Source organism: Lipotes vexillifer, unplaced genomic scaffold, assembly GCF_000442215.2.
Source record: "Lipotes vexillifer unplaced genomic scaffold, Lipotes_vexillifer_v1.1 scaffold691, whole genome shotgun sequence".
Classification (NCBI taxonomy): Eukaryota; Metazoa; Chordata; class Mammalia; order Artiodactyla; family Lipotidae; genus Lipotes; species Lipotes vexillifer.
Window position 1 is genome coordinate 2,572,584 of NW_006788040.1, and position 25,446 is coordinate 2,598,029.

General features: G+C 45.0%; 1 protein-coding gene across 1 annotated transcript in view; it reads right to left on the reverse strand.

The window, feature by feature from the left end:
- The window catches only part of TTC28 (tetratricopeptide repeat domain 28), a 173,770-nt gene that overhangs the window by 99,862 nt on the left and 48,462 nt on the right, over positions 1 to 25,446 (reverse strand). Inside the window, 6 exon segments of the mRNA XM_007472219.1 lie at positions 1,704 to 1,869; positions 4,042 to 4,260; positions 6,388 to 6,517; positions 8,200 to 8,309; positions 11,893 to 12,416; positions 13,686 to 15,027. Of these exon segments, the coding sequence (XP_007472281.1) occupies positions 1,704 to 1,869; positions 4,042 to 4,260; positions 6,388 to 6,517; positions 8,200 to 8,309; positions 11,893 to 12,416; positions 13,686 to 15,027 (2,491 nt within the window).

The window sequence follows — 25,446 nt, forward strand, 5'->3', positions numbered from 1 at the left end:
CCCCATCTCTAGTAGACACAGCATATAGCAGGCACTCAAATATTTGTAGAAGGGAGGGAAGGCAGGAAGGATGAGAGCATAATGACAGCAAAGTCCACCACAAGAACAGCCTTCCAATGGGACTTGGAGTCCCTTAGCCAAGATTCTCTCCCCCTTTTCACAGTGTCAGAAATGGGCACTGCTAAAGTTTGCCCTGCTTTTGCTCCCTTTTTTTTGTGTTTCTACTGCTGGCCATCCCCTCCCCTCTAACACTCGCTTTGGATATGCAATACCTTTGATCAGGTTACAGATTAGTCAGACTAGCCTAAGCGCCTTTCTGTCTGCTGAAGCAGTTCTGTGCACCCCTGGCCTAAACTATTTTATGTCATTTATAATTCAATCTCAGGGAGTAGCCTTACTTTCCAAGTTCGTGAGGTTCCCACACTGTGAACCCCCTATGAACACCACACCATTACCCAGTGTTAAGGACAGGGATGCTCCAGGACGCACGGCAGCCGTGGGAGAAATAGAACAACAGTGTGTGCATGTGGCTGGCGCCTGTTCATACTTCATAAAAACAGAAGCTAGAGATGACATTCTTACATGCTTTGGCTATTGTCTCAAGTATGATATTAATTTTGATAATTAAAAGCAGAACAAGCACCGGCCCGGGAGGCTGGGTGAGATCTAGATTGTTTTGATCCCAGCTCTGACACTAACTCACTGTCGGCAAGTCCCATTTCGGTGCCGAATAAAGGAGTTGGCCTAGATGACCACCAGAGCCCCTTCCTGCCTTGACATTCCATTACTGAATGGTTACTTTTCATCTAAGAGCTCGTCTCAGACTTCATAAACACCCAAAGATCAGTCCAGCTGCTGGCAATGACTACCACACACTCGGGGAGTCTGAGTTAAGCATCTCTAAAGAAATCACAGCGATATCTTAGGATTTTCATGATTACAAAAGAAATCACTCAAGAGAAAAGCAGATGTCCTTGGGACCTGACTCCAGTTCACACAGCAGATTTTCTGACACGGATCTTCTCAACATTTGTTAATCACAAGATGGGGGACTGAGATGCCTGGGAAATCTGGTTGTGACCCAGCTCTAAGGGACTCTCTTCTTTCCATTTTCACAGAAGCAGGGTCCTTGTGTAAATTATTTTCTATATATAAAATAGCCAATCACGATAAGACATTTCCATGAGTATATAACTTTTAAAATATTTGCAAAAAAGCACTTTTCCTCCCCATCCTCGATATTGGGAGTTCAACTTCCTTCACCTCAGCCCCTCAACGCACAGATCCTGTCACTGGTAATACATTCTCAAACAGGCGTTCAACTATAGTACAAACCAACTCATCATGAATCTGTTTATAACCAAAAAAGCATCTCAATTTTAATTAGCTAATATGTTAAATTCGAAGTCGTGTTTATGTTTAAACTTTCTACAAACCCATCTTAGAAAATGGGCATGTCTGATAAGGCCCTTCCTTGTCTGAAAGGAAATTACCAAAAATAATAAAGACATCCTGCTGAGGGGTTTGCACTCCAGAGACATGTATTTGTTTCTGCTGCAGCAACTGTGAATAGACTGAGCACAATGTGTGAATTGTAGAAGATTTCTTCCATTAGCTCAAGTAGGACGTTTACAAAAGAGAAAACAAACAAAAACCCCTGAGATCATATCTGAAGGTGGGATTGGGAGCACCGCACTACTTGCCTTGAGTAGTAAGATTCCACACCCAGGGCCTCCCGGACGCTGGCGATGTGCTGCTCTAGGGCTGAGCTGGTGGCTGTTGGAAGGGCTGTGCTGCTGCCAGCCTGGAAGTCACTGGAGTTTTCCACCGTGTTGTCTCCCAGGTAGTGTTCGTGAAACTTCAGAATCCCTGAAACAAGACAGGCACAGGCACAGCCAACATTATACATGATTGGGGTGGGGGAAGGGAAGGCGGAGGACAGTGGGCAGCAAGGTCAATGCTATGTGACCTCTTTGACAAGCATGTTGTCCTCCAAACCATGTGAAGAAATCCTGAAATCCAAGGTGTCGAGAGGGCTTTCAGAAGTCTGGTCAGTCGCTTTTTACAGCTTTCACCAGAAGGTTTGGTGCTTGAAAACAGGGAATTCAAGACAGGGCTTTTGATTTTGACGATATATATTCAGAAGCTCCTGGAATGATGATTAGTTCACATCATTTCACGTATTTCAAAATAGATGCTTCTCAGAAGCACCAAACAGGGAAAGTTTCCTTTCAGGAATAGTGCATGAGCATGCCAAGGTGTATTCTCCCCAGAAACTGAACTCCTGACAAAAAATATAGCTAGCCAAATGGAAACTGTGTTACTCAAAGACCTTTCGTTTCACAAAAGCAAATCAAAATAAATATGTAGTGTAAAGGCCAGATAAAAACATTTTAAACCATCTTTAAATAAGACCAACTGGTCAATGGCCATTAATGGAATAAAGGAGCAAAAAATGATAGCTGTATGAAACTGAGGCAATCCGCAGTGGTTTTCTAGCAATAAACACAGGACATATTCTCAAATGGTGATGAGGTGTGTCAGCCCTGGAAAATGCTGGTCCTCTCTGATTGGATTAAAGCCCTGGTGAAAGCTTCAGAGTCTCATTAAGAGCAAAGAGAAAGAGAAACAATAGGAACCTCATTATACATGGCTCATTGTTACAGGGATTTGGATATACCACCTGTCAAATCATGTTCCCAAAACATAACAACCACGAGAGAAAGAGCTCAACGCCTCCATCATCAGCTGTGTCCTCCTGAGCATCAGGGCCCTCCGGGGGCTGGGATACACAGGGATTCATCCCACAGTGCACAACTCTCACCAAGTCACCATGAACACCACAACTTAAAACCTTTAGCATAAAAAGGTCAGAGGCAAGAATGTTCTTTATGGAAAGCCCATAAAAAACATGGAATTAAGGGTAAAATTATAAAAAGTGAGGTCGGGGCTTCCCTGGTGGTGCAGTGGTTGAGAGTCCGCCTGCCAATGCAGGGGACACGGGTTCGTGCCCCAGTCCGGGAGGATCCCACATGCCACGGAGCGGCTAGGCCCGTGAGCCATGGCCGCTGAGCCTGCGAGTCCAAAGCCTGTGCTCCGCAACGGGAGAGGCCACAGCAGTGAGAGGCCCGCGTATCGCGGAAAAAAAAAAAAGGTGAGGCTGAAGCATAGAACATACAGGCGTTCTCAGAATGTAATCAGAACCCAGGAAGCATCTCAGAGCTGTCATCCAGCCATCATTTTCTTTTTAAATCAAAGGGACAGAAACGTAATCAAGAAAATCTTGTCAGTTCTCCTTGGCAGTTGAACTTTTTGAAATTGGCTTACAGATATTCAAGAAGCCCATTCTTCAAGATTCCCAATTATAAGATCCACTTCCCCAGTCAATAAACTCTAATTGGATCTGGTGTGTCTCCAGCATGGTAAAACCATCAGCATTTTGTTATGCAAAAAATATGGCCCTAACAGCTAATCAGTGGTTCTGTATTTAGTGAAACTGTTAAAGCCTGAACATTTAATCCTGATTTAATCAAAGGGGATTTTTACTTCTGAAATAGATTTACAAATGAACTGGTTAAAAATGCGTTTTGCTAAACTCAGAAATTTCAAGCATAAGACTTCATTTATATACTGTGACAGAGTTGCCATTATCATTTTAGTCTCTTTAACTGTACCATGACAAAGGGTCACGATTATTAAATCATATCTAGAAAGAACTCATTCGGACTTATTACTTTATTAGCTAATGAACAACAGCTGCCTAAAAATAGGGCTGCTGGTAATTAATCCTCCTGCTCTTAGTCGTCCTTGATAAATGCTTCCACATTCACCAGCGAGGAGCCGTGATTTCTTGGGGGAATGAGAAAGTTGGGCTGTCTTATTAATTGAATGCCCCACCACGGACTAGTGGCAGAAGATTTGCTGAAAGCCGACATTAGCTCCTTGATCTGATCTATGGTAATGCACCTCTCCCACCTCTATTCACTAGACTTTCACAACCTAGTGTCTTAATTGCCCTGTTCTCACAGAAAGAGATCTTACCTGCCCCAGGAGCAAGCAGCCAGCTGTACAGGTAGCCCGCAGCCAGGGAATAGTAAAGCACTAGTCCCCTCTGGCCATTAACCATCTCTAAGATCTGATCAATAGTGACTGGGGAGTAGGGGTCGGAGTCCTGCTGTCCTGTCTGCCGTTCTACCAGGAGATCTGCAAACGCCCTTGTCCGTCCTCTTTCTGCCACGGCCAGGGCTTCATCATGATGGCCTAGGAGACAAAGGGATAGGCTGGGAGTCCACGGAGAGTATGCTTATCAGAGAGGGTTATCAGGTACAGAGACCCCGGGCAGGCAGAAACCCCACTGCCTCTCCACGCCAACGTGTGGCAGACTCTCAATGAGACTGTTTCAAATTCAACCCCCTGCCTCAGATGACGGGTGCAGTGACCACTCTACTCAAACCCCACATTTTCAGATTCCACACCACCGTAAGCCACCAGGCTTCCCTGTCTGGCAGCCACACCACAGGAAAGCTGACTGTTCAGAGCAGCCATCCTCAGCCCTGCCCACTCTCCCCCCACATCCAGAGTTACTCCCCGGCCTCCTGGCTTCTGACCCCATTCACTTGGCTCTTTGGACCTGATGTCCTGCACTCTGGTTACCCTCTCACTTCCCTGCTCAGCTTGGATTCTGATTTGGCCTTGGCAGATGAGCCCTCTAGGACATGGCTCTTGACCATCTTTCTATTTCTCCTCGATGCAGCCCCTCCGTGCATCACATTGCCCAGCCCTGTTTCCACATTTCCCACCAAATTATACCTCTGTGCCCTCACACATGCTGGTCCATCTGCTCAGTGTGCCTTTCCCCTGTTTACTGAAAACAGGGAATCCCGATAGCTGTCTTGCCTATCTCAAAGACTAAACGAGGCCCTATATGTGGAGGTGGCTGGTAGGCATTATTCAAAGCACAGTATATATAACAAGTGACATTATAATCACTAGAGCTGATACCTCATTCCATTCTGGGCTCCCACACACTTGCTTCTCGTCTCTTCTCATTCCCGTGGGCAAAGGGTTCAAACCTCTGGTCTCTAATTCTTTGAAACTGCTTCTCCCTTTCAAGCTTTTCCTCAGTCTTTGGATCCAACCTCTAACCCCACTGCATCTAAGAAACTAGCCTGTTATCTAGTTTAAAAGCTAATGCTCAAATATGAGAGCACAAAAGATAAAGCAACATCCTTTCAAGTTAGGATTATTAGAAGGAACACAATGCAAAGGATCTGCTTGCATCATAAATATACAAATGGAAGAGTTGCTAGAACCAAGGTCCAAAGAGAGGGCAGGCAGAGGCAGGAGACCAGATGCTGCAGGCCCAAAGCCCTTCAAGGATGCCCTGCTTCCTACAGTCTGAGTATCAGTAGAAAGCGGGGATTTGTATGTGTGTATACAAATGTCTTCTTTTACCCTATTAAGTTATTAACTGGAACAGCAGGGACAATTTCTGTACACATTGGAAAATTGGCCCCAAAGTGCTAGACAGACTTAACACTATGATTATAGTAGATAATAAACTGTAATAGCAGGCAATGAGCACAGTTAATAGATACATTTTTCAAGGGGAAGTTTGAGTATTCATACCCATAAAGCAAAGGACAGGTTATTGATAAGGCCTCAGCATCCAACTTCAAAGACATTGTTAATTCCAATGAATACCTCCTTAACCCAAGTTCTGGGTTGGGGAAAATGGTCTGCAGAGATGGACAGGCCAGAGGAGAGGGAGAGGACGGGGTTGCTGGAATAGGGTGGCTGAAACAGTTAAGGCCCAGGTAAGGGAAGGTGGATACTGTCCCAGTGCAATGCAGCCCACAGGCCTGGGAGTGTTGTCACTGACTATGTCACAGCCTTGGGGCAGACAGTACAAACATTTATTAGACAGCAACATTAAAAGATGTATGGCAGTAAAATAGGGAAGAGACCCGTGTCTTCTCAGCTACCTGCCCCCAGGTACTAATGGGCAGAGGGAACCTGGTGGGAGCACCTGCTTCAAGCATCCCTGTCTCCAGGACACCTTCTCTGGCTCCTGGATCTGCCTGCCAAGCCACTTCGTTCCCACAGCACCCGAGTCCCTTTTACTCTAGTGCCAATCACACCCTCCTGGGCTCCCGACTTCTGTCTCCTGATAGGCGAAGAGCTTCTAGAGGTCAGGAACCGGGACTTCTTGACTGGCACTCGGCACACACAAATATTCGTTGCTTGAATGAACGAATGTTCAATGGCTGCGTTGTGGTTGTGGGTTCAGTCTGCCGTGACAACAAATCATATTTCATCACAGCACTCACTAAATGACTCAGACACAGGGGTGCACGCACACAAGGTGGGAACCCCCGCTGCTCTCACCGAGGCTGACGAGCACTCGCTGCAAGGCCTGGTAGGAGGATGTCTGCAGGTCAAAGAGGGAGAGCTTGTAGTCCGTGCTCAGCTGCACCTCGTGTCGGATCGTTTCAAACAAGGCTGATGCTCTATAGAGCTGCAAGGAAGGGAAAAGAACGTTATCTGTTTTCCAGAAACCACTGTCTAGCCATTCACCGACTAGGGACAAGTTTTGCTCACATCTTGGTACACAACAGAAAAATTGTTTTAAGAGATTTGAAAGGATGAATCTTTTTTTCCAGGTAGGTCTTTGTGGACCTGAAAAGGCATCAATTAGATCCTACTCAGTAAATTATAGTTTGTGTAATCAATTTTTGACAGACAAGGGGATCTAAAAGACAGGGGTTATAGACTCATAGTCTGAAACTTGTGGAAAAAAATCAGCTATGAACGCGATCAAGTGCTGATTTTGATTAAAACAAACAAAAAGCCTCTCCTCTTGTCATCAAGTAATTCACCACCCCAACGCCTCACAGTACAGAAGGGCTGGAACTGGAGCAGGTGAAGGGGAGCCAGGCTGGAGACGCCTGAGGCTGGGGGGAAACCCTGATGGCAGCCGTGCTCTCAGGAGGGAGGCTTCTTGCAGGCAGTTCAGCTGAACCAGATGCTGCTCTGCACAGCAGTGCTCCAGGGAGCCACGTCCACTCACAGGCACACCCTGGGACCAGACACACGACACTAAGGAGACACTGTCCTGCTGCTCTAAGGGGACCACAAGGTCAATGGGACAAGGCCTTTCTCTGATATTTATATGTGGAAACAGTATCAAATTTTTAATTCATGCAAATTTAAAGAATAGAATTCTAAGACTAAGGGACTTAGACTAGGAGAGAGGAATGTATTCCCAACCCTGCCACTAATTTGCTGGGTGACTTTTGGTAAGATTCGGAACCTCAGTTTTTTCTCTGTAAAGGGATGGTTATCACTCTACCTCACAGGGTTATTAAGGAATAAATCCAGTCAGTAAAAGTACTTTGAAAACTATAAATCACTATATCAGTAGAAACTTTAATTTTTGAAACCAGAAAACTAGAGAATTAATTCTTTAAATTGTAAAACGTCATAACATCCCAGGATGCTGTGGCACAAGTTCAAGCATATCATGTCCTCACTCCCTGTGAGCACCTACAACAGGAGCCTGGGTTCACCAATCCTTGGCCCCCTTTGCTAGCACAGCACCCTCCACAGCAAGCGCTGCCTAAGCAGTTGAGTGTGTGATTTTAGATGCCATCTCACAATGCCTCCAACCTGACAGAGGAACCCATAATTCCAGGGATCTTTCTAATTTGCAGAGCCAGCACAGAGCAGGCTTCTCAACTATTTGTGTGCACGCAGAAACATGAACTTTGTGTGTGTGTGTGTGTGTGTGTGAGAGAGAGAGAGAGAGCGAGGGAAGGGAGGGAGAGGAAGAGGGGAGAGAAGCATCTAGTGATATAACTAGAAACCTACAAAGACAGTAAATCCAGTAATTATGAATTCTTGGATTATTTACTTCTGTCATAAAATGTATATAATTTCATATTAAGGTTTAATGAGGAACAATAGCACATAATACAAGAATTCCAAAGAAATTATTGAAAAATCTATCATACAAGTGAGTAAGAGTCCTTACTATGGTTCAACACTTCTGGGCTGATACAGGCTGGAAATCTTGTATGTCAAACCCAAGAGCACAGGTCAACACCCTCTGGCAAACGTCATCACTACTAGGATAGTAATCCCAAGGTCTTCCATGCTTCTAGAAACAAAATCCACTCGGCACAGGGTTCTCCTGCTCACCTGATGTTGGGCTTCCTCCAGGTTCCCACTCGCCCAAAGGGAGAGGCCAAGACCATGGCGAATTTTGGCTTCATCTTCTCTTCGGCCCAGCTGCTCTGCTAACCTTAAACCTGAATTCAGATAGAGAAATTTTGAGGACACATAAAAGACAATTCCATCCTGCCAAGGAGTTCTGGAGGGTAACTCTGGCTCAGGTGTATATGAAGAGTGTTAGCAACGCAGCTAGTTAAAATGCAGGACAAAAGCAGAATCAGCCAGGGCAGAGTAAGCATTCTTTTCAAATTCTGACCTTTCCAGGTCACTCCAAGTTGCCCCAGCAAGAGCTCAGGTGATGGCTATCAGCAGGAGACAGGTTTGCAGGGCAGGCAGAAACACTGAAACAAATGGAACCTAACTGGCAGCCCTCCCAGCTGTCAAATCCCTAGCTTTGCAAATGAAAACTCCTGGCCTATAAGTTTACCCAACCCAATTCTCTGGCTGGCAAAAGTCTTTCTTGAAAGTTCCACAGTCAAGCACAGAAGCCCAGCTACTACTCTTTCCTATCACATGTGCACAGCATCCAATCAGTGTTGACGAGAGACACATCAGATGTCCTCCTGGAAGCAGAATGCTCACACCGCCTGACCCTGCCTTCTGTTACTGAGGCCACTGAGGCATTTCGCATCCAATCTGCCTTTCCTTTAAGGCTGAGACTTTGATGTGCTTCAGCGGGGTTGCAGAGCAAGAGCTATTATGAGTTGAAAGCTTTAAATGAGATTGTTCTCATTCTAATGGCCTTCAGATAGGCACCTGCAGTTTGGGGTCACTTACTCACAGGAAGCTTCTGGATTTCAGGACATCAGCAACCTCCAGGGCTTTGTGGGAGTCAAATCTGAAGGCAACCATTTACTGTATTGGCCACTAAGCAGTTCTCAGCATCACTTTGCCCTCATTATCCTGCTCTCTGTACATAGGAGTTAGCTTGTGCCGAGACAGCAGGAAAGCTCCCAAACTACAACTGCACACACCAAGGAAGGACTTCTTCTTTCTAATCTAATTCAGGGTGCATGGGAGCCTGTCTCTGAGCACGCTGGGCCCACACAATTTCAGACTTTCGAAAAGGAATTGAGTCAGTTGAGAGGCTAATAAAAGTGATACTCAGGTTCAAACTCATAAAATATCATGCATCTCAAAATGCACATAACTCAGAAAACTTAGAAACAGCATTTTAAATTTAAATCATGTCACAGGGTAACAAAAACAATATGTATTTGCAAATTATTCACATTTTAAAATACTTCATAGAGTAGGAACAGAAATAAAAGAAATGGTTCTTGGGTGAAAACTAGGAGGAGACCGGTTGTTTTAACCTTCAAAAAGCTACCCATATTCATTCAGCAATATAGCTCTCCCTGCTAGGCCTGGGCCTCTGAGTTGGAAGTAAAAGTCATTGAGGCAGCTCCTCCAGAAGGTATGTTCTGTGCAAGGAGGGACTTGACTTTGCTCCCTGCTGGATCCCCAGTGTGTAGGACACTCCCTGGCCCATAGTCAGAAGTTCAACAATGAAGAGCTAAAAGCCCACTGGACAGACATGGTATCTGTCCTTCCCCAGTTTCTACCTGCTTCTGCCTCTTAGGAATCTGACCCACCCATCCAGCCCTCCTGGAGCCTAGTTGGCCAGAAACTAGTTACATGACTCCAGGTAAGTCACTAAATTGCTCCAGCCTCCCTTTCTTCAGTTGCAAAAAGAAAAAAAGCTGGATGAGACCAGTGGTTTTTATCACGGGTAACCATACAAATCACGTAGAGAGCTTGTTCCAAAGGCTCTGACCAGGCCTGCCTGTGAGATTCTATTGCATGTGGGCAGGGGGATGCTAGTACACGGGCCTGTCTGAAAGCCAGGAGGGAGAGAGAGTACCGAAGTGGTTTCCAACCGAACTGTCCCCTGACTTCAAGAGGCTGCAGACCCAACTCAGAGCACTCAGAAAGGGCCTTCCAGGTGTCCTGCACCTGAAACAACTCATGCGAAGAGGCATCTGGTCAGGTCCACGAGGTACACCAGGCTCTCTGGTAGAGCACATCCACGAAAAAGACACTGTGGAGATGGCGCGATAAGAATTTAGATCTCTGCAAGACTTAAAATTACAACAATAAAAATAAACAGTTGTCCATAAATATAGAATTATGCTACAATATCTCAGGCAAAGCAGCTGCTTCGTGAAAATAACATTTCAGGAAGTACCAAAGAACACAGTTGAAAGGTGGTCATACACTGGGTCTGAATTTAATAGTTTTCACATATTCAATTGAAAATCGCCCCCAGTCTGTTAGTTTTACCAGTCTAGTTTCAGGAAACCAAAAGCCACCTCTCATATTTAATGCACTGAGGCAGAGCTCCCACTCAGTGGGAGCCAAATCATGTCTGGCAGGTGGCTTCTAGCCTCTCAGTAATCTCTCAGCCTGCAGGCCAGAGCAAGCCTGGTCTGTGCAGAGGACCACAGCGACCATCAGCCCCTGGCCCATTCTCCACTTCGTGTGCTGCTTCCCTCTCTCCCAGCTCCCAGCTGGGGATCAGAAGTAATTGTGGACATGACTGCCCCAGCCCTGCTCTGTTCTTGGGAGGTTGAAAGAACTGCATACAAGGTCTTGTGTGGTTCCTGAGGTCAGGAAACCTGGGCTGAGCCCCATGCCACCACTGACTGACCGCATGGTCAGGATCAAGCCACTGTAGTCTCTGAGTCTCAGGTCACTTAGCTGCCAATGGGAATAAAAAGATACAACTCTCATGGTTACTATGAGAATGAAATCCAATTAGATAAACTATATATGCTAAAACTTTTTGGAAACTATAAATGACAGTTTTTGCTTGAAATCAGCAAAATTTCCTTTTACTAGTGAGCCAAGAACACCGTATCTGCTGTTTTTCCCTCCCAGGATGACAGGATGCCATGTGCCCGTGTGAGAGGAAGTGCTTTCCAGAGGAGGGTTCCAAAGGGGTGGAGGGCAAACACACTGCTGTGGGGCTCCTGCTTGGCGAGCAAGGAAGCGTCCAAGGCCTGACTGTGCGCAGGTAACTGCCTGGAGCCTGCCGGAGAGGAGAGGGGGTGGGGGGAGGGGGTGAAAAAGAGGGGAGGGAGGGAAGCAGTCACTTTCTGGGCCTGCCTGAAATAAGCCTACCGTGGCACCAGCCCAGCACCGTGGGTAACCAGCACCGGGAAACCTGGCTGATGGCTTGAGCGACCCTCAGACGGGTGCTTCTGGATTAGAGCCCGGCTGCCACATTGAAATGGACTTCTACACAGCTTTGATACAGCTTATTTTCTAAAGGGACAATGGGCCCGGAACAGCTGCGCATTTTTCCTCTGATTCAGGCCCTTAACTTGTACACTATTAGATCTAACTGGACCTTGTGTAGAATGTGTTTTTTACTCAGTAGGGGGCTCTGAAAAGCAAGGAGCGTGTCAGCTCCTTGGACAGCTGGCAAGCAGAGCGAGACAAGCTGGGTAATGCATCCTGGACAGTGGAAAGCCTTTGTACCACTAAGGAACGCCCAGTGGGGGACACCATGGTTTTGGAGTTGAACTGATGATGTGGCCTCTGCAATCCTCACTCCATGCAGAGGTGGCCACTCACACCGTGCACACCTCCTTCTGAGCAGACTGTGAGCTCAGTCTCAGGGTAGACAGAGAAGCCGCAACAGACCTTTTCACTTACCTTCCTGCAAGTACATGACTGCCTGGGAATAGTTCTGCAAAGCATGATGGGTCCTTCCAAGGCTACTATAAGACACTGTCTTGGCCACCAAGTCGTTCATCTGTGCAGCGATGCTCAAGTGCTGTTCTTGATAGACCACGGCCCTCTCAAAGGTGCCCAGGGACTCGTAGGTCAGGCCCAGGTTCCCATAGGCCCGTCCCTGACATGTGGGGTTGTTGGTTTCCTCTGCTATCTGCAGATCCAGCTGGTGGTACTGCAGGGCTGTATCGTATTCCCCCATCTGCTGGTAAACACCCCCCAGGCCACAGGCAGCATCACTTTCCAGAGCTCGGTCTTTCATCTCTCTAGCAATGTTCAGCTGGCGTTCAAGGCAGGAAATGGCTTGTTCGTAATTCCCTAATTGGCTGTGCAGACTTCCCAGCTCTCCATAGGCCTGGGCTTTATTAAAGGCCTCCCCGAGCTCATGGGCAACCACGAGCCTCTTTTCAAAGCACACAAGGGCTTGCTGCAAGCTCCCCATTGCCCTGTGGGGGATGTAGACAGAAAAGCAATGATATTATTTTGTGCAGGTGCAGACATGCTAAAGCCCCTGAGAAAATGAAAAGCATTTGTCACTGTCACTTACTATAGAAGCTCTTAACTTCTCTTCTAGCTAAAATCTATCATGTGCCCTTAGAGTGAGATGCAGGGGAATTTCATAATCTGGAAAGCAATTCAAAAGTCATCCCTTAGTGACCTTCCCAAGAGCTTGAGATTCAATGGGATATATACCCCAGAGGAAACATAAAATATATTAATAGGCACAATGATAGCAAGTGAACTGTTTGGTTCTTTGGGCCTCCCAATTTCCACTACTGCTTAGACTATGTTTTTGAAATCACTTTACAAGGGCTATAAATCTTTCACCCTTAGCTTCTCAGAGCACTCTGTGGGTGATGATTTAATCTGACCCTTGCCCTTCCTCCACTCCAGGAGCTCTAATCCCCTGCCTATCTGGAGAGGCCGTATATTCTGCAGACACAGACACCTTCTTGGGTTGCCCACGTTCAGAAGGAAAGCACCACCTTGGCCAACAGTGTATCTTTTTGTGCTGCTAAGAGATGACACGATAAGAGTGAGAAGAGCATGGATTCTGGCGGCAGACCAAACCAGTTGTGTAGGACACATGAATTCCTTTTCCTGAGCTTCAGTTTCTGGATGCTAATAAATGCCACATCCCATAGCAGATGATAATAAATGTAGACTAATACAGGATTGCTATAAATATTAAGCAAGATATCTATGCAAGGTGGCTAGCATGACCGTATATGTTTATTTACTCCCCCTATTATGAGGTGGCTTTCCCTAAAAGCAACAAAATGGGGTCCAAGTAACTGGTGGGTATAGGTGTTATATTAATGAACACATCCATATAATGTGAGGGGCATTCAGAAAATATAAGTTAGATCAATTCATTCATCTTTCCCATTCCTATTATCTCTTTTATTCTGCTCATTATGATGTAGTCAAAAAGGTAGTGCATTTGGAGTCAGAGAGCCCTGGGTTTAACCTCAGCTGTCCCTTTTAAGCTGTGTAATCTTGGACATAAACTCTGGGCCTTAGTTTCTTCCTATATAACATAAGGGTAAAAATATACCCTGCTAATTTCACAGAATTACTGGAGGAACAAAATGAGATATGCATGGAAATGATTTGTAGTCAATAAGCTGCCATGCAGACATTAAGTGGCCATTACTTTCACAACTGCTCTTTGTGCAGGTTTATCAACCACATTTGTCCTCTGTCATTTTTACCTGTGTCCATTTCCCAGGCCCCGGTAAGCCTTGGCTTGGTCTTGCATGCGATTTAGACTCTGGGCAACAGATAAATATTGTTCATAGTACTTTATAGCTTCCTCATAGTCACCCAGGGCCTCGTAGCAATCCCCCAGGTTGCCATAGGCCCGGCCCCTGTCGAGCACAGACTCATTTCCACTCAGCTGCTGCAGCATGGCCAGCTGCTGCTCGAAGTAGCCGATGGCTTCTTCCATCACATTCATGTTCATCTTTGTGATGCCCATGTTGCCATAGACCTGAGCTTCTAGACTCGGATCTTTCAGCTTCTGCCCTAGATCCAGCTGCTCTTCATAACACTTGAATGCCATCGTGTATTTCCCAAGGGCCATGTAGACGGCTGCCAGGTGCCCATGAGCTCTGCACTCTCCCGGCAAGTCGCTCAGCTCCTGATATACCTCCAGTTCCTGCGTGTGATAACCCAAGGCCTTGTCTTGTTTCTGGATCATTCGGTATGCAGTGCCCAGGGCTGCATATGCACTGGCCTCCAGTCTTCTGTCCTTTACATGGTGAGCCAAGCCCAGCTGCTGCTCATAGAATTTTATTGCACCACTGATATCTTTTTTACAGATGAATATATCGCCCAGGTTCCCCAGGGCTCGAAATTTAGCCTGGGAGTTATTCAGGGACTGGGCTAGGGACAGTAGGTACTTCTGACACTCTTCGGCTTTGTTAAAATTCAGCAGAGCCTTGAATGCTAAGCCCAAGTTGCAGTAGGCTTTTGCTTGGCTCAACTTGTCATGGAGGTCTTTGGCCAGGGCCAGATCCTGCTCATAGTACTTCACCGCCTCCTGGTAATTTCCAAGGCAGTAATGGGCATAGCCAAGATTGTGGCAGACCTTCCCTTCTCCTTCCATGTCTTGAAGCTCGGGAGCAAGCCGGAGGTACTGTTCGTAATAGGGGGCGGCCTGGATGTACTCCCCTCGAGAGCAATGGAAGTTGCCCAGGTTGCTGAGGGCCCGGGCCTCGCTCTGGATGTCACGCAGCTCCCGAGCGATGTTCAGGTGGTTCTGATAGTGCTGCAGGGCCCGGTCGTGGGCACCCAGGGCCTGATAGGCCACGGCAAGGTTCCCGTGTGTGGATGCCTGCGAGGCACGGTCATTCACTTCCATGGAGATCTGCAGCTCCTGCCGGTGGTACTTGACAGCCTGGTCGTACATGCCCAGAGCATTGTAGGCATTGCCCATATTCCCGTAGGCACGGCCCTGGGCGGCGTAATCACTCAGTTCCTGGGCGATGCACAGGTGGGTCTTGTGGAGTTTCAGTGCAGTATCATAATCACCTTTCATCTGGTGTATGATTCCTGAGAAAGAGAATAAAACAATAGAAAAGGGTTGAAATGACTGATTAGCAATATAGAAAAAATGTAATTTGCAACTCGATTTATACTCAAATACGATCCAGATGAATTAAAGAATTTAAAATAACAGAAGGTAGAATTAAATATTTATCAGCTCTCCAGAGGGGGGACAGCTTTCTAAGCTTCAAAGCAACAGGAATAAAAAAAAACTGACAGATCTGGTTACAAAAATAATAAGTTTTATACTATAAATATATATCTAAAATTAAAAGGCAAACAGAATACTGGAAAATATATGAATTATACAAAAAAAATTCAATAGCTATCATGTATAAAGATTTCACTTGTTTCATTTAAAAAAAAATCAAGACCCCAATTTACTGAAATAGGCAAAAATAGTAAAAGTGAGCAGACAACTCACATCCAAGGAAATACAGAGTAACCACAGGGGAAAATGTTAATTTCTTTTAATAATCAAAGAAATGCAAAATAAAGCAACCCTGAAGTACCATTTTACTTCTACTAAATTAGCAAACAAAAAATTTAAACAATACCCTATACTGATGAGGTGGCCCTGAAGCTGGTAAACACATCAACTGCTGGACACGAACGGGAACAGCCTTTGGAGGAGCAGCATGGCAAGAACCACACACGGTGCTGCTCAGACCCTGCAATCCTGCTCAGGGGAATGTCTTCTAAGACAATCATACGACAAATGCAAAAGCTGTATGCATAACAATCTTCACTGCACCATTTCAGATTAGTGGAAAATCAGAAACATCTTCAATGGCAAACAACTTGGGGATTATATAAGTACATTTTGGTATATCAACTCAACAGGGGATTATGCAGTCATTAAAAAGATAATTACGAAGTCTATGCAGAAAAATGGGGAAAAAGGAGTTCTTGCAATAATGTTAAATGGAAAAAGCGGAAAACAATGCTGCACACTCCCTGACAATGACTGGAAAATGAATGTGTGCACATGGATAAGACCTCGAGGGTATTATGCAAAAATAAAAACAGTTGCCTTGTTAGGTGATAGGATTTGAATGATTTTGTTCCAGAATTTCTTGTAATTCTGCTATCTAGCTTTTACAGTCAACAATAACAGCACTTCAAACAGTCCTCATAAACTATGCTATAGCTGCTAAGCTAAGCTGTTGTTTTTACAAGCAGTTCAAAATGAGATATATCATAAATATCATAAATATAAAGTAGTTCCAAATGAGGGATATAATAAGAGTAACTTGGGAAGCGCCTTTAAGGACAGCCTGGTTCATTTCAGTTGGGGCTGGGATGGGGAGGCACAGAAAAGGCGGAGGGATCTAGTATGCAAACAGGTTTCTCTTCACCCTTGGTTTTGAACATGCTTTTCTGTGCATCAACGTGTGAACTTTGCACTGGTGATCAAAACCTGCAGAAGTATAAGAACTCAAAAACACCAAGATGGGTTGCTAAAATGTCTGAACTGAAAATAGAGGCACCGAGAAAGCAAGCTATCAAAATCCAGCCTCTGCAAATTGCTTATCTCTACACTTTTCCTTCCTTCCTTCCTTCCTTCCTTCATTTCCTTACACACTGACCCAACAAATATTAACTGAATATTTATTGTGTACTAAGCCTTGTGGAGGGCAGCACACAGGGAGAGAAATGAAGACACGTGTCTGCCCTCAGAAAGCACACAGGGTCATAAGGGAGACGGTCGTGAAACATATAATGTCAATACACATAATAAAAGCTGAAGTGAGCGGGGCGTAGGAGAGAGAGGAGCATGCCAGGGCCACTCCTCTGGTCCTGACTTCCTCCCCTGCCTGCAGTGGAGGTCTGCCCTGCCCCAGGAGTCGTGCTGAGCTCTGGGTCCAGCCATCTGTATGACATTAACTGGATTTAGGGCACTGGATAAATCATTTAGCCTCTTTGAGCTTTTTTTAGTTCATCTATAAATTGAGGAAAATAATAATCTTGATACCAACCTTAGAGGATAGTAATGAGGATCAAATGAAATAATGTATGTGCAAGTGCACTGTAAACTATAACATGAAATTCAAATATTAGTTACTGAAATTACTATATGCTTCTAGGGAAGGGAATTCTCGGGGTGGTAGAGATTAAAAAAACTATGGTAATTCTTCTGTGTATTTTCTTTTATGAGTAAAATATTTCATAGTTTAAAATAAGCAAATCATGCGGAATAACATGGTGCCATTAAAAATGGTGAAGCAAAAAAAAAAGATGAAATAGAAGTTTATACACTGACATGGGAAAAATTATAATATATTAAGGGGTTATATGGGCACAAACAGTACACTTAATAAAAACAAAAGGATATATGTATATACATACATGTTTACACTTATACATACAGCATACATTTTTTAAAAACGTAACAGTAGTGATCTTTGAGTGGTGAAATTTTGCTTATCTGTGTTTTAAATGGTTTTTCTATGATGAATGCACAACACTTGGTTAAAAATTACTCAAATTTTTGAAACTCTGCTCTAATTAGAGCAACATTCCTGAGGACTGGAGATGTCACTGGCGTCCTAGCTGGAAAGGTCAGGTTTTCAGAGCCTGTCTCAAGGTTAGAAACTCTAAGGTGCCAAAAGGCACTACCTTAGCATCACCTGAAAGAAGCCCTCTTAGTGACAGAAACATTTCAGTTCTGAAGACCTGAATGTGGCCTGTATCCCTAAACGGCTTTTATCTAAAGAAAAAACTTGTAGGTTTCAAATGTCCAAGTATCCTTAGAGGAAATGAATCATTTCTTCCCTCTCTCCTCAGCTTCTGCATAAGGAGAAATAAGGGGCAAGATACCTGACCCGCCATGAGTGCACAGTCATGAACAGAGCCAGAGCTGGGGAGGGCAGCATGAGTGCCCACACATCCCTCTGAGCACTTTCCCCCCTAGCAATGCCTTTACATTGATTTTTTTCCCCACAGCTTTCGGATTTCACTGCAATGATTTTTAAGCCAATATGATCACTGATTGGTTGCTAAGGCGGTGTTAAGAGGAAGCAAGCAGTGTGGGACCTTCAGAGAAGGAAACTGAGGAAGCTCAGGTTTTTTGTATGCACCCTACTGCTAAAGAAACAGGTCACCTGGCTAGCACCCCATCCTCCCCACTTGTACCCCATCCTATAGGAAGCTGGCTAAGTATCTGGAAGGCACACTGTAATGGAAAAGGCACAGAACTTTAAGTCAGAAGTCCTGTTTTACAAGCCTGGCTCCCACCTCATTCAGCTGAGTATCTTTGAGACCCTAAGTTTCTGTCTCAGAGCCTTTGTTTTCTTTTCTTTTCTTTTTTAATTGAAAACGTTTTGGTGTTTTTGGTTTTCTTATTAATAAGGCCAGGTTATAATCATCTCAAAGAAATGGTATGAGAAACACAGTAGTGTATATCAATAGGCTTTGCTAACTATCGCATGCTTCCTAAACACAGTATGAACAGTATTCAGAGAGTGAGCGTTCAAAGGAAAAGTAATTCCATTTCTCTTGCTCTCAGGGCCTCAAGAGTCTGGCTAGTTAATAGGGAGCAGTTGGGATGATAATGGCTACCCAGGGTTCAATGATTTGTGAAAGAAACTGCCTGCTGGTTACAGCAAAATGATCTGACCCCCAGCCAGTTTGCCCACGCACTCCCTTTCGCCCCCGCCTTCCCCCTCAGCTGACACTTCCAAGGGTCTCTAAAGAAGCATAGGAAGATTCTCAAAACAAAGACTTCCAGACACAGGCAAGGGTAGAGGAGATGGGCCGGCTGAGGTGGGAATTTTTTCTTCTGCCCTGTGTCTGCTCTGTCCCAGCCGCTGCCAGCCTGGAGAATTCTGAACGGAACATTACACACTCTTGGCAGCTCTTCTCTTTGTTGAGGCAACATAAAAGTGGCCCTGAGAGCTGCCAGGAGAGTGACTGCACATGCTGAGGAGATAATCTGCAGATCCTCCTTCCCTTTCGAGACCACAGCTTGATTTTCCAGGGCTGTCACTCAGATGAAGACTTACAGAGGGCCTGTCAGAGGGCATGCTAGGTGACAACGTGCTGCAGGGAGGGGAATTAAATGAAGATTAGTGGGGCAGAAGATCCTCACAAAGCCCAGTTCTCACAGGGCATGTAGAGAAATGACACATGCTTATGGATTTATACATCCATCCCCACAGTAAACCTCCACCTATGCATCAGGAATGGTCACTGCCATAGGAATAATAAGAGCTACTGCAAAGACCTGTTGTGAGGGCCAAGGAGTCATGCTTATGAGAGGCTAGCACAAGTGCCTGGGACATAGTAAGTGCTCAATACATTTTGTCTCTATTGTTAACCATTACCAGCAAAGATCAAGGGAGGTGTGAACAGGACAAGCCTAACAGAACTCTACTGAAACTAGAATAGTTAGCATCTTAGCAATGAATTCTGGCAGCCTTTTCTCTTGCAAATTCTCTAAAAGTAGGGCCTCATTGTACTTCTACAAAGGATGTGTGCATTCTTCTCATTTACTGAAAATATTATTATTTTGATTATTAATAGTACACGATCCAAATGGGGCTTTAAGAGCTCATCTATTCTTTCCCACTGCTTTTAAACAGGTTGAGTTTGGCTACATTCTAGCCAAATCACTAGCTATTCTCAAAGGAAATATCAAGTTTTGGGAACTGGAAGAGTCCTCCTAACTTTGTAAATGACATGACCCTGGCCCAGTGAGAGGAAGTGAGTTAGCGACAGAGCAGAGAGAAGGACTCTCGACCCACAGACCTTCAGCTGTACCAGCCCACCCGCTTTCAAGATAAGCAGAAGACATAAAGGAACTGTATTTAGTCTCACTAGGTGTGACACAGGACAGTAGCTATACTTTAAAAACTTCTCATCTGCTAGGAATACTTATGGAATTACTTACAGATGAAACAACACAGTGTCTACTATTTGCTTTAAAAATACTCCAGCAGAGGCGAAAAGTAAGTATATGTTTGTGTTTATGAAAATAGATGAAATGATTTTAGCAAAATGTTGATAATTGGGGATTGTTGTCACATGGGCATTCATTATACTATTTTCTCTGTGTGTATATGTACGTGTCTGAAAATTTCCATAATAAAAAGTTAAATCAAATAATTGAGATAGGCAGAGAGGTCTGTTGCTCCTTTTGAATCAGGAAACTCCCTCATAAGTAAGTCCCAATATGGACGTTTAAGTTTACTTTTCATCTTTGGGACCTTAGTAGAAAAAAAGAAACCAGCTGGTCACCAGCCTCTACAGCTATACCAGACTCCACACGTATCCTTCTCCAGGCTGGGAGGAGGACATGTGTAGAGAGAACAACACAGCGCTTTGTCCCTTTGCCCTGATTTGTTTATTGTCATGATATTTAGTTTTGTCTTTAATTTCAAATCATCTTAAAGATAGGGTGATATTGGGCTTCCCTGGTGGCGCAGTGGTTGAGAGTCCGCCTGCCGATGCAGGGGACACGGGTTCGTGCCCCGGTCCGGGAAGATCCCACGTGCCGCGGGGCGGCTGGGCCCGTGAGCCATGGCCGCTGAGCCTGCGCGTCCGGAGCCTGTGCTCCACAACGGGAGAGGCCACAACAGTGAGAGGCCCACGTACCGCAAAAAAAAAAAAAAAAAGATAGGGTGATACTTTGTCTATCAAAGAGGCAGAGTGGGAAGGGATGGTAAAAACAGCTGAGAAAACCTGCTCCACAGAATATTCTGCAGCACTGCATATTCTCAGCTGCTTCTCCCAATCCTCCCCCTCCCCAGAAGGGGCCCCAGTTTCTCCTGGGGACCCATTATTTCAACTCTGGACATCTCTAGGTTCCCTGGACCCTCTCTCTCCCTCTCAGGTTTCCACATAAGAGTTCTCTACAGTGTACTTAAAATATCTCAAAGCTTGGGGTGGGGAGGAAGGGACAGATCTGGTTAGTAAACAAATGTCTACAAAGGCACAAGAGCATAGTGCTCTGTTATAAATACAACCAACCGGATGTCTTAACTAACTCATTTTCAGGTGACTATTTATGTTCCCAGAGATGAGTCTCCATTATTTTTGCCAGTGGAAGACAGCAAAGGTATAGATATTTTTAAATGTCATGATCATTCCAAAATTGCTTATCATATGATTTCAGCTACAAGCATTTTCCTGGTAGGTAAGCTTTTCCTGAGAACCTGTGCCTGGCTCTCTACTTGATGATCTCATTCACTCCTCAAAACAATCTTGCGAGGTCAATATAGGGTTCAAGAACTTAATCAGGCCCATATGGCTCTAAGTGGTGGGACTGATACAGGAGCCTGGTTCTTCTGACTCAGGAGTCCATGCTATTTCACTTGCTCCCCTTCTGTAATGAAGCTGGCATGCCTCCTAGTGAAAGGTGGTCATGATTTTATACCCACTTCTTTATTAACATTAGTATACTGTCATGGCAAACCAACCCTCTGGCAGCTATGTAAAAACAGACCGATGGGCTGGCTAAATTTGTTTCTAGAGCAGAGAGGTATACATTAGAGACCAGAAAACCCTAAGAGACTCTGGAATGTAGGGGGAGGCAGCAGATGTAAGTGTCGGTGTGGGCATCACCTCCAGAGAACTCTTGGGCCATCATCTGTCTCTTCTGCCCTCATTTATCTTAATTACATCTGTCTACTTTTTCTACCAAACCCACCAGGCTCTTCCTGTTCCTCCAAAGGGTATGTGAAGTTAAGAGCCTGTTATCTTCTTTTGCTTCAACAGCAATTTAGGATGTCTTCAGTGACATTGCGAGTACAGTGGCACTTCTGTCCCAGATCCCAACTGCCCTTCCCTTCTGTCTCAATCCTGAGGAGGTGGCTATAATAAAGCCGAAGAAATCCTTGCACGTGCCACCTCTCCCTCCCACAAACACATTTCACTGGAAACTACCTGTCCTACCACCCCCCAGCTTTACTGAGGTATAACTGACAAATAAAATTATATACATTTAATGTGTACAATGTGACTTGATATACATATACATTGTGAAATGATTACCACAATCAAGTCAATTAACACATCCATCACCTTTTCGTGGTGAGAATGCTTAAGATCTACTCTCTTACAATACAACATTATTAACTATAGTCACCATGCTGTACATTAGATCCCTAGAACTTATTCATCTTATCACCAAACTTAATAAAATGCAGTCGAAAGAGAAAGAGAGAGGCACTAGCTGCTCCACCCCCAGCCCTCAAGGCTTCCCTTAGGGGGAACAGAGACAGAGGCAGCTCCTCTGTAGTCCCCTCCTGCCACCGCCCCAAAGGCCTGGGCTGAGTGAAGGCGACAAGAAGCCAGCCTGGAGCCACTGGAGCTCACAAATACTTCACTGCCTTCATACATGGCCCCACTTTCTACCTTCCCTCGGATAGTTAAAAACCAAGACTGCAGGTGAACAGCTCAGTAATTCCCTGGGCCTGTATGGCTGTAAATCCTGAGGCAGTGGGGAAGATTAATTGTGCCATGAAGTAGGGGAAGTAATAATTAAACCTATTAAAAAGAAGGTGGCTGCAGAGTGGGCTCTGGAGATGGATGATGAGGTAGGAAGTGCTAGGCACAGTCATCCCTAACGGCTGTGACCAGGCCACTGTGAGGGAACTTGGTGCGAAGCCCAGAGCAGAGTGAAAAATGTGCTGGGCCTGCCTGGCCAAGCCTGGCCATTAGTCACTGTTTGGAAAAGGCAAAGTATGCCTGGTTTTCATTCTGGTTCACAATAAGAGGTGGGAGGCACCCTCATAAGTTAACAATGCTGAGAATGTTACAGGGAGTTAGTTTCAATATGAAACAAACATTTCTTTTGTTTCAAGCCCTGGGGTAGAATCACTGAAATGCAGAGATAGCTGCTTCTGCTCCTCCCTTGAGCTGAGCCTCTAGACACTGGACGGGTCCCACCTCCCTGGAGCACCTTCTGAGGGTTCCTCTGGCCTGTAGTGTAAAGAATAAGCCAATTAAAGCAGCATTTACGAGCTTTCCGGATCCAGGTCCAGCCCAGCCATCCCTGCCCCGTTCCCCCTGCGCTGTGCCAGCCACGAAGCAGCCCCCTTGCCCTGTTGCTCACGCCCACGCTGCCTTGGATGCCTGACTTTCTCGTCCCACTCACTTGGCTTGGCCTGCCTTTCTCCCCATTCTGAGATGGACTTTACTAATGCTCACTGTTCTCTGGTTCTCTTCTACATCCAGGTGTCCATTTTCCCACTCATTAGAAGTTAGGCATGGCCAAGTGTCTGGCTTTGCCCCATGAAATGTGAGCAGAAGTGCTATGTTACTTCCAGACAGAGCACTGAAGGGCTGGAATACAATACTCCACACCCTCCTCCCCTGCCCCACTGACTGTGGAAGCTGTGTGCTCCAGACGGCACTGCTGTAGGGAGATGGAGCCACGGCAGGCCTGGATTAGTGAGTTGCCCCAGAGGGCTACATGAACCTGTGGCAGGCTGTGCATGAACACAACACTTTGTTGTTCTGGGCCACTAAGACTTGTGGGCTGTTGTTACTGCACCAGACCCTAACACATCCTGATGGATGTGCCTTCCAATATCAATACTCTAAGCCTTGTCATACCATACAATTTCAAACTGTCCTAAAAACTCTGTGTCAGAAGAGAGATACCTATTAATAGACTTTTATTTCATGAGTGGTTTTAGGGTCATCCACGCCTCTGGATGTTCTAAATTCTAGCCCTGGATCAAGTGAGACCACTAAAATCTATAAACTTGAACCAAATTACCTTCGACTCACACAGAATAGGCTTAAGTGAATTGAGGTTTAATCTTAATGCCCTAATTAGTTGATTTGTTTTTGATTCAAGTTTGACAGTAGGAAAAAGCGCACTGAAATCTATTATAATCTTTGCTGTTAAAATTTTTTGACAGGTATAAATTTTGTTACCAAATTCCCTTATATAAAACCTCTCTTGAGAGATTTCTTTCAGAATTCTGTTTTCCTTCCTCTGAGGAATTCCATGCTCCTATCTTTTGGGTACGGAGAATTATGTGTTTCTGTTTTTGCTTTTGGTCACCAGGAAGCTCTGACTCGAATATGAAACTGTTTAACAGCTAAATATTTTAGCCTTTATGGGCTGCATGTTTAGGCTCTTTTCTTTAATCTTGGTTTCCTACTTTTATTTGTATTTTCTTGATTTTCTATTTCTAGTGTATCATCATTTGATAAGTTAAGCAAAATCCTTTATGGAATGAAACAAGTTATAAACAAGGAAGCAATCAAAAACCCCTTCCACATCTGCTGTATGCTCAGCTGACTTTACCTCAGTAATCTGCCTACCCCCCTAGCCTGTCACTTCTTGACTTTGCTGCAATTTGTTTCATTGCTCTTGTTCTACCAGTTTTCATAACCCAGAAATGCCAGTTACTTAGAGACAGTACTTCATGATGGAAAGACACTGCGACCAGAATTAGAAGTTCCCTATTCTTGGTTCTGCCACTTCACTGTTTCATGCTCTTAGGAAAGTTACTACCTCTCCTGGCCTCAAGTTTTCATCTATCTCAGATGGTTATTATGAAGATCAAATAAACCAGTGAATACCAAGGTGTGATACTCCATTTTCTAGGGTATCAGTATTATTCCAAACAGCTCAATTACCATAGCGCTTCATATTATAAATAACAAAATCAAAATATGCCACTCCCTCTAAAATTATTTTACTGTAGAATATAATTCACTTTACCTTAAGATGCCGTCATATTTCCAAAGCGAGTACACCAAAGGGAACTTGATACCAGGTCATATCATCTAAGGAGAGTGCAAAATCAAGGGCTCTGAAAATATTAGAGCCAAGCTCTGCATGTGATGAGAGAAATGGAGCCCATTTCCTTAAGGGTCTCAGTGTGTGCATGTGGGAGAGGAGGCCCCCCAAGGGCATCTAGAAATGTAGAGGGGCAATTTGGGTTGTCAGAATATCTGGGGGCCCACCATGGCAGGCTGTGGGTGAGGCCAGGGGTACCAAACAGCCTGCACCATGTGGGTAAGTCCTGCACAATGAAGAACCACTGCATCCCCAAATGCCAAGAGACTACATTGAGAAACACTGGATGCTGAGGTGATTTCATACCCTGGCACTCATTAATAATCTGAAAAAAAACAACTTCATTTCTGTACTGTCATATAGTTGAAGCTGTTAAAATAAATCAGCAAAACTAATAAATTAGGAAGTCTTTTGGCTGGTATCCAATAATTTAAGCAAAAGACTAAGAAACTGGAAACCCTAATTTTAAAATCTGGTGTACTGGACTTCCCTGGTGGCGCAGTGGTTGAGAATCTGCCTGCCGATGCAGGGGACACGGGTTTGTGCCCCGGTCCGGGAAGATCCCACATGCCGCGGAGCGGCTGGGCCCGTGAGCCATGGCCGCTGAGCCTGCACGTCCGGAGCCTGTGCTCCGCAACGGGAGAGGCCACAACAGTGAGAGGCCT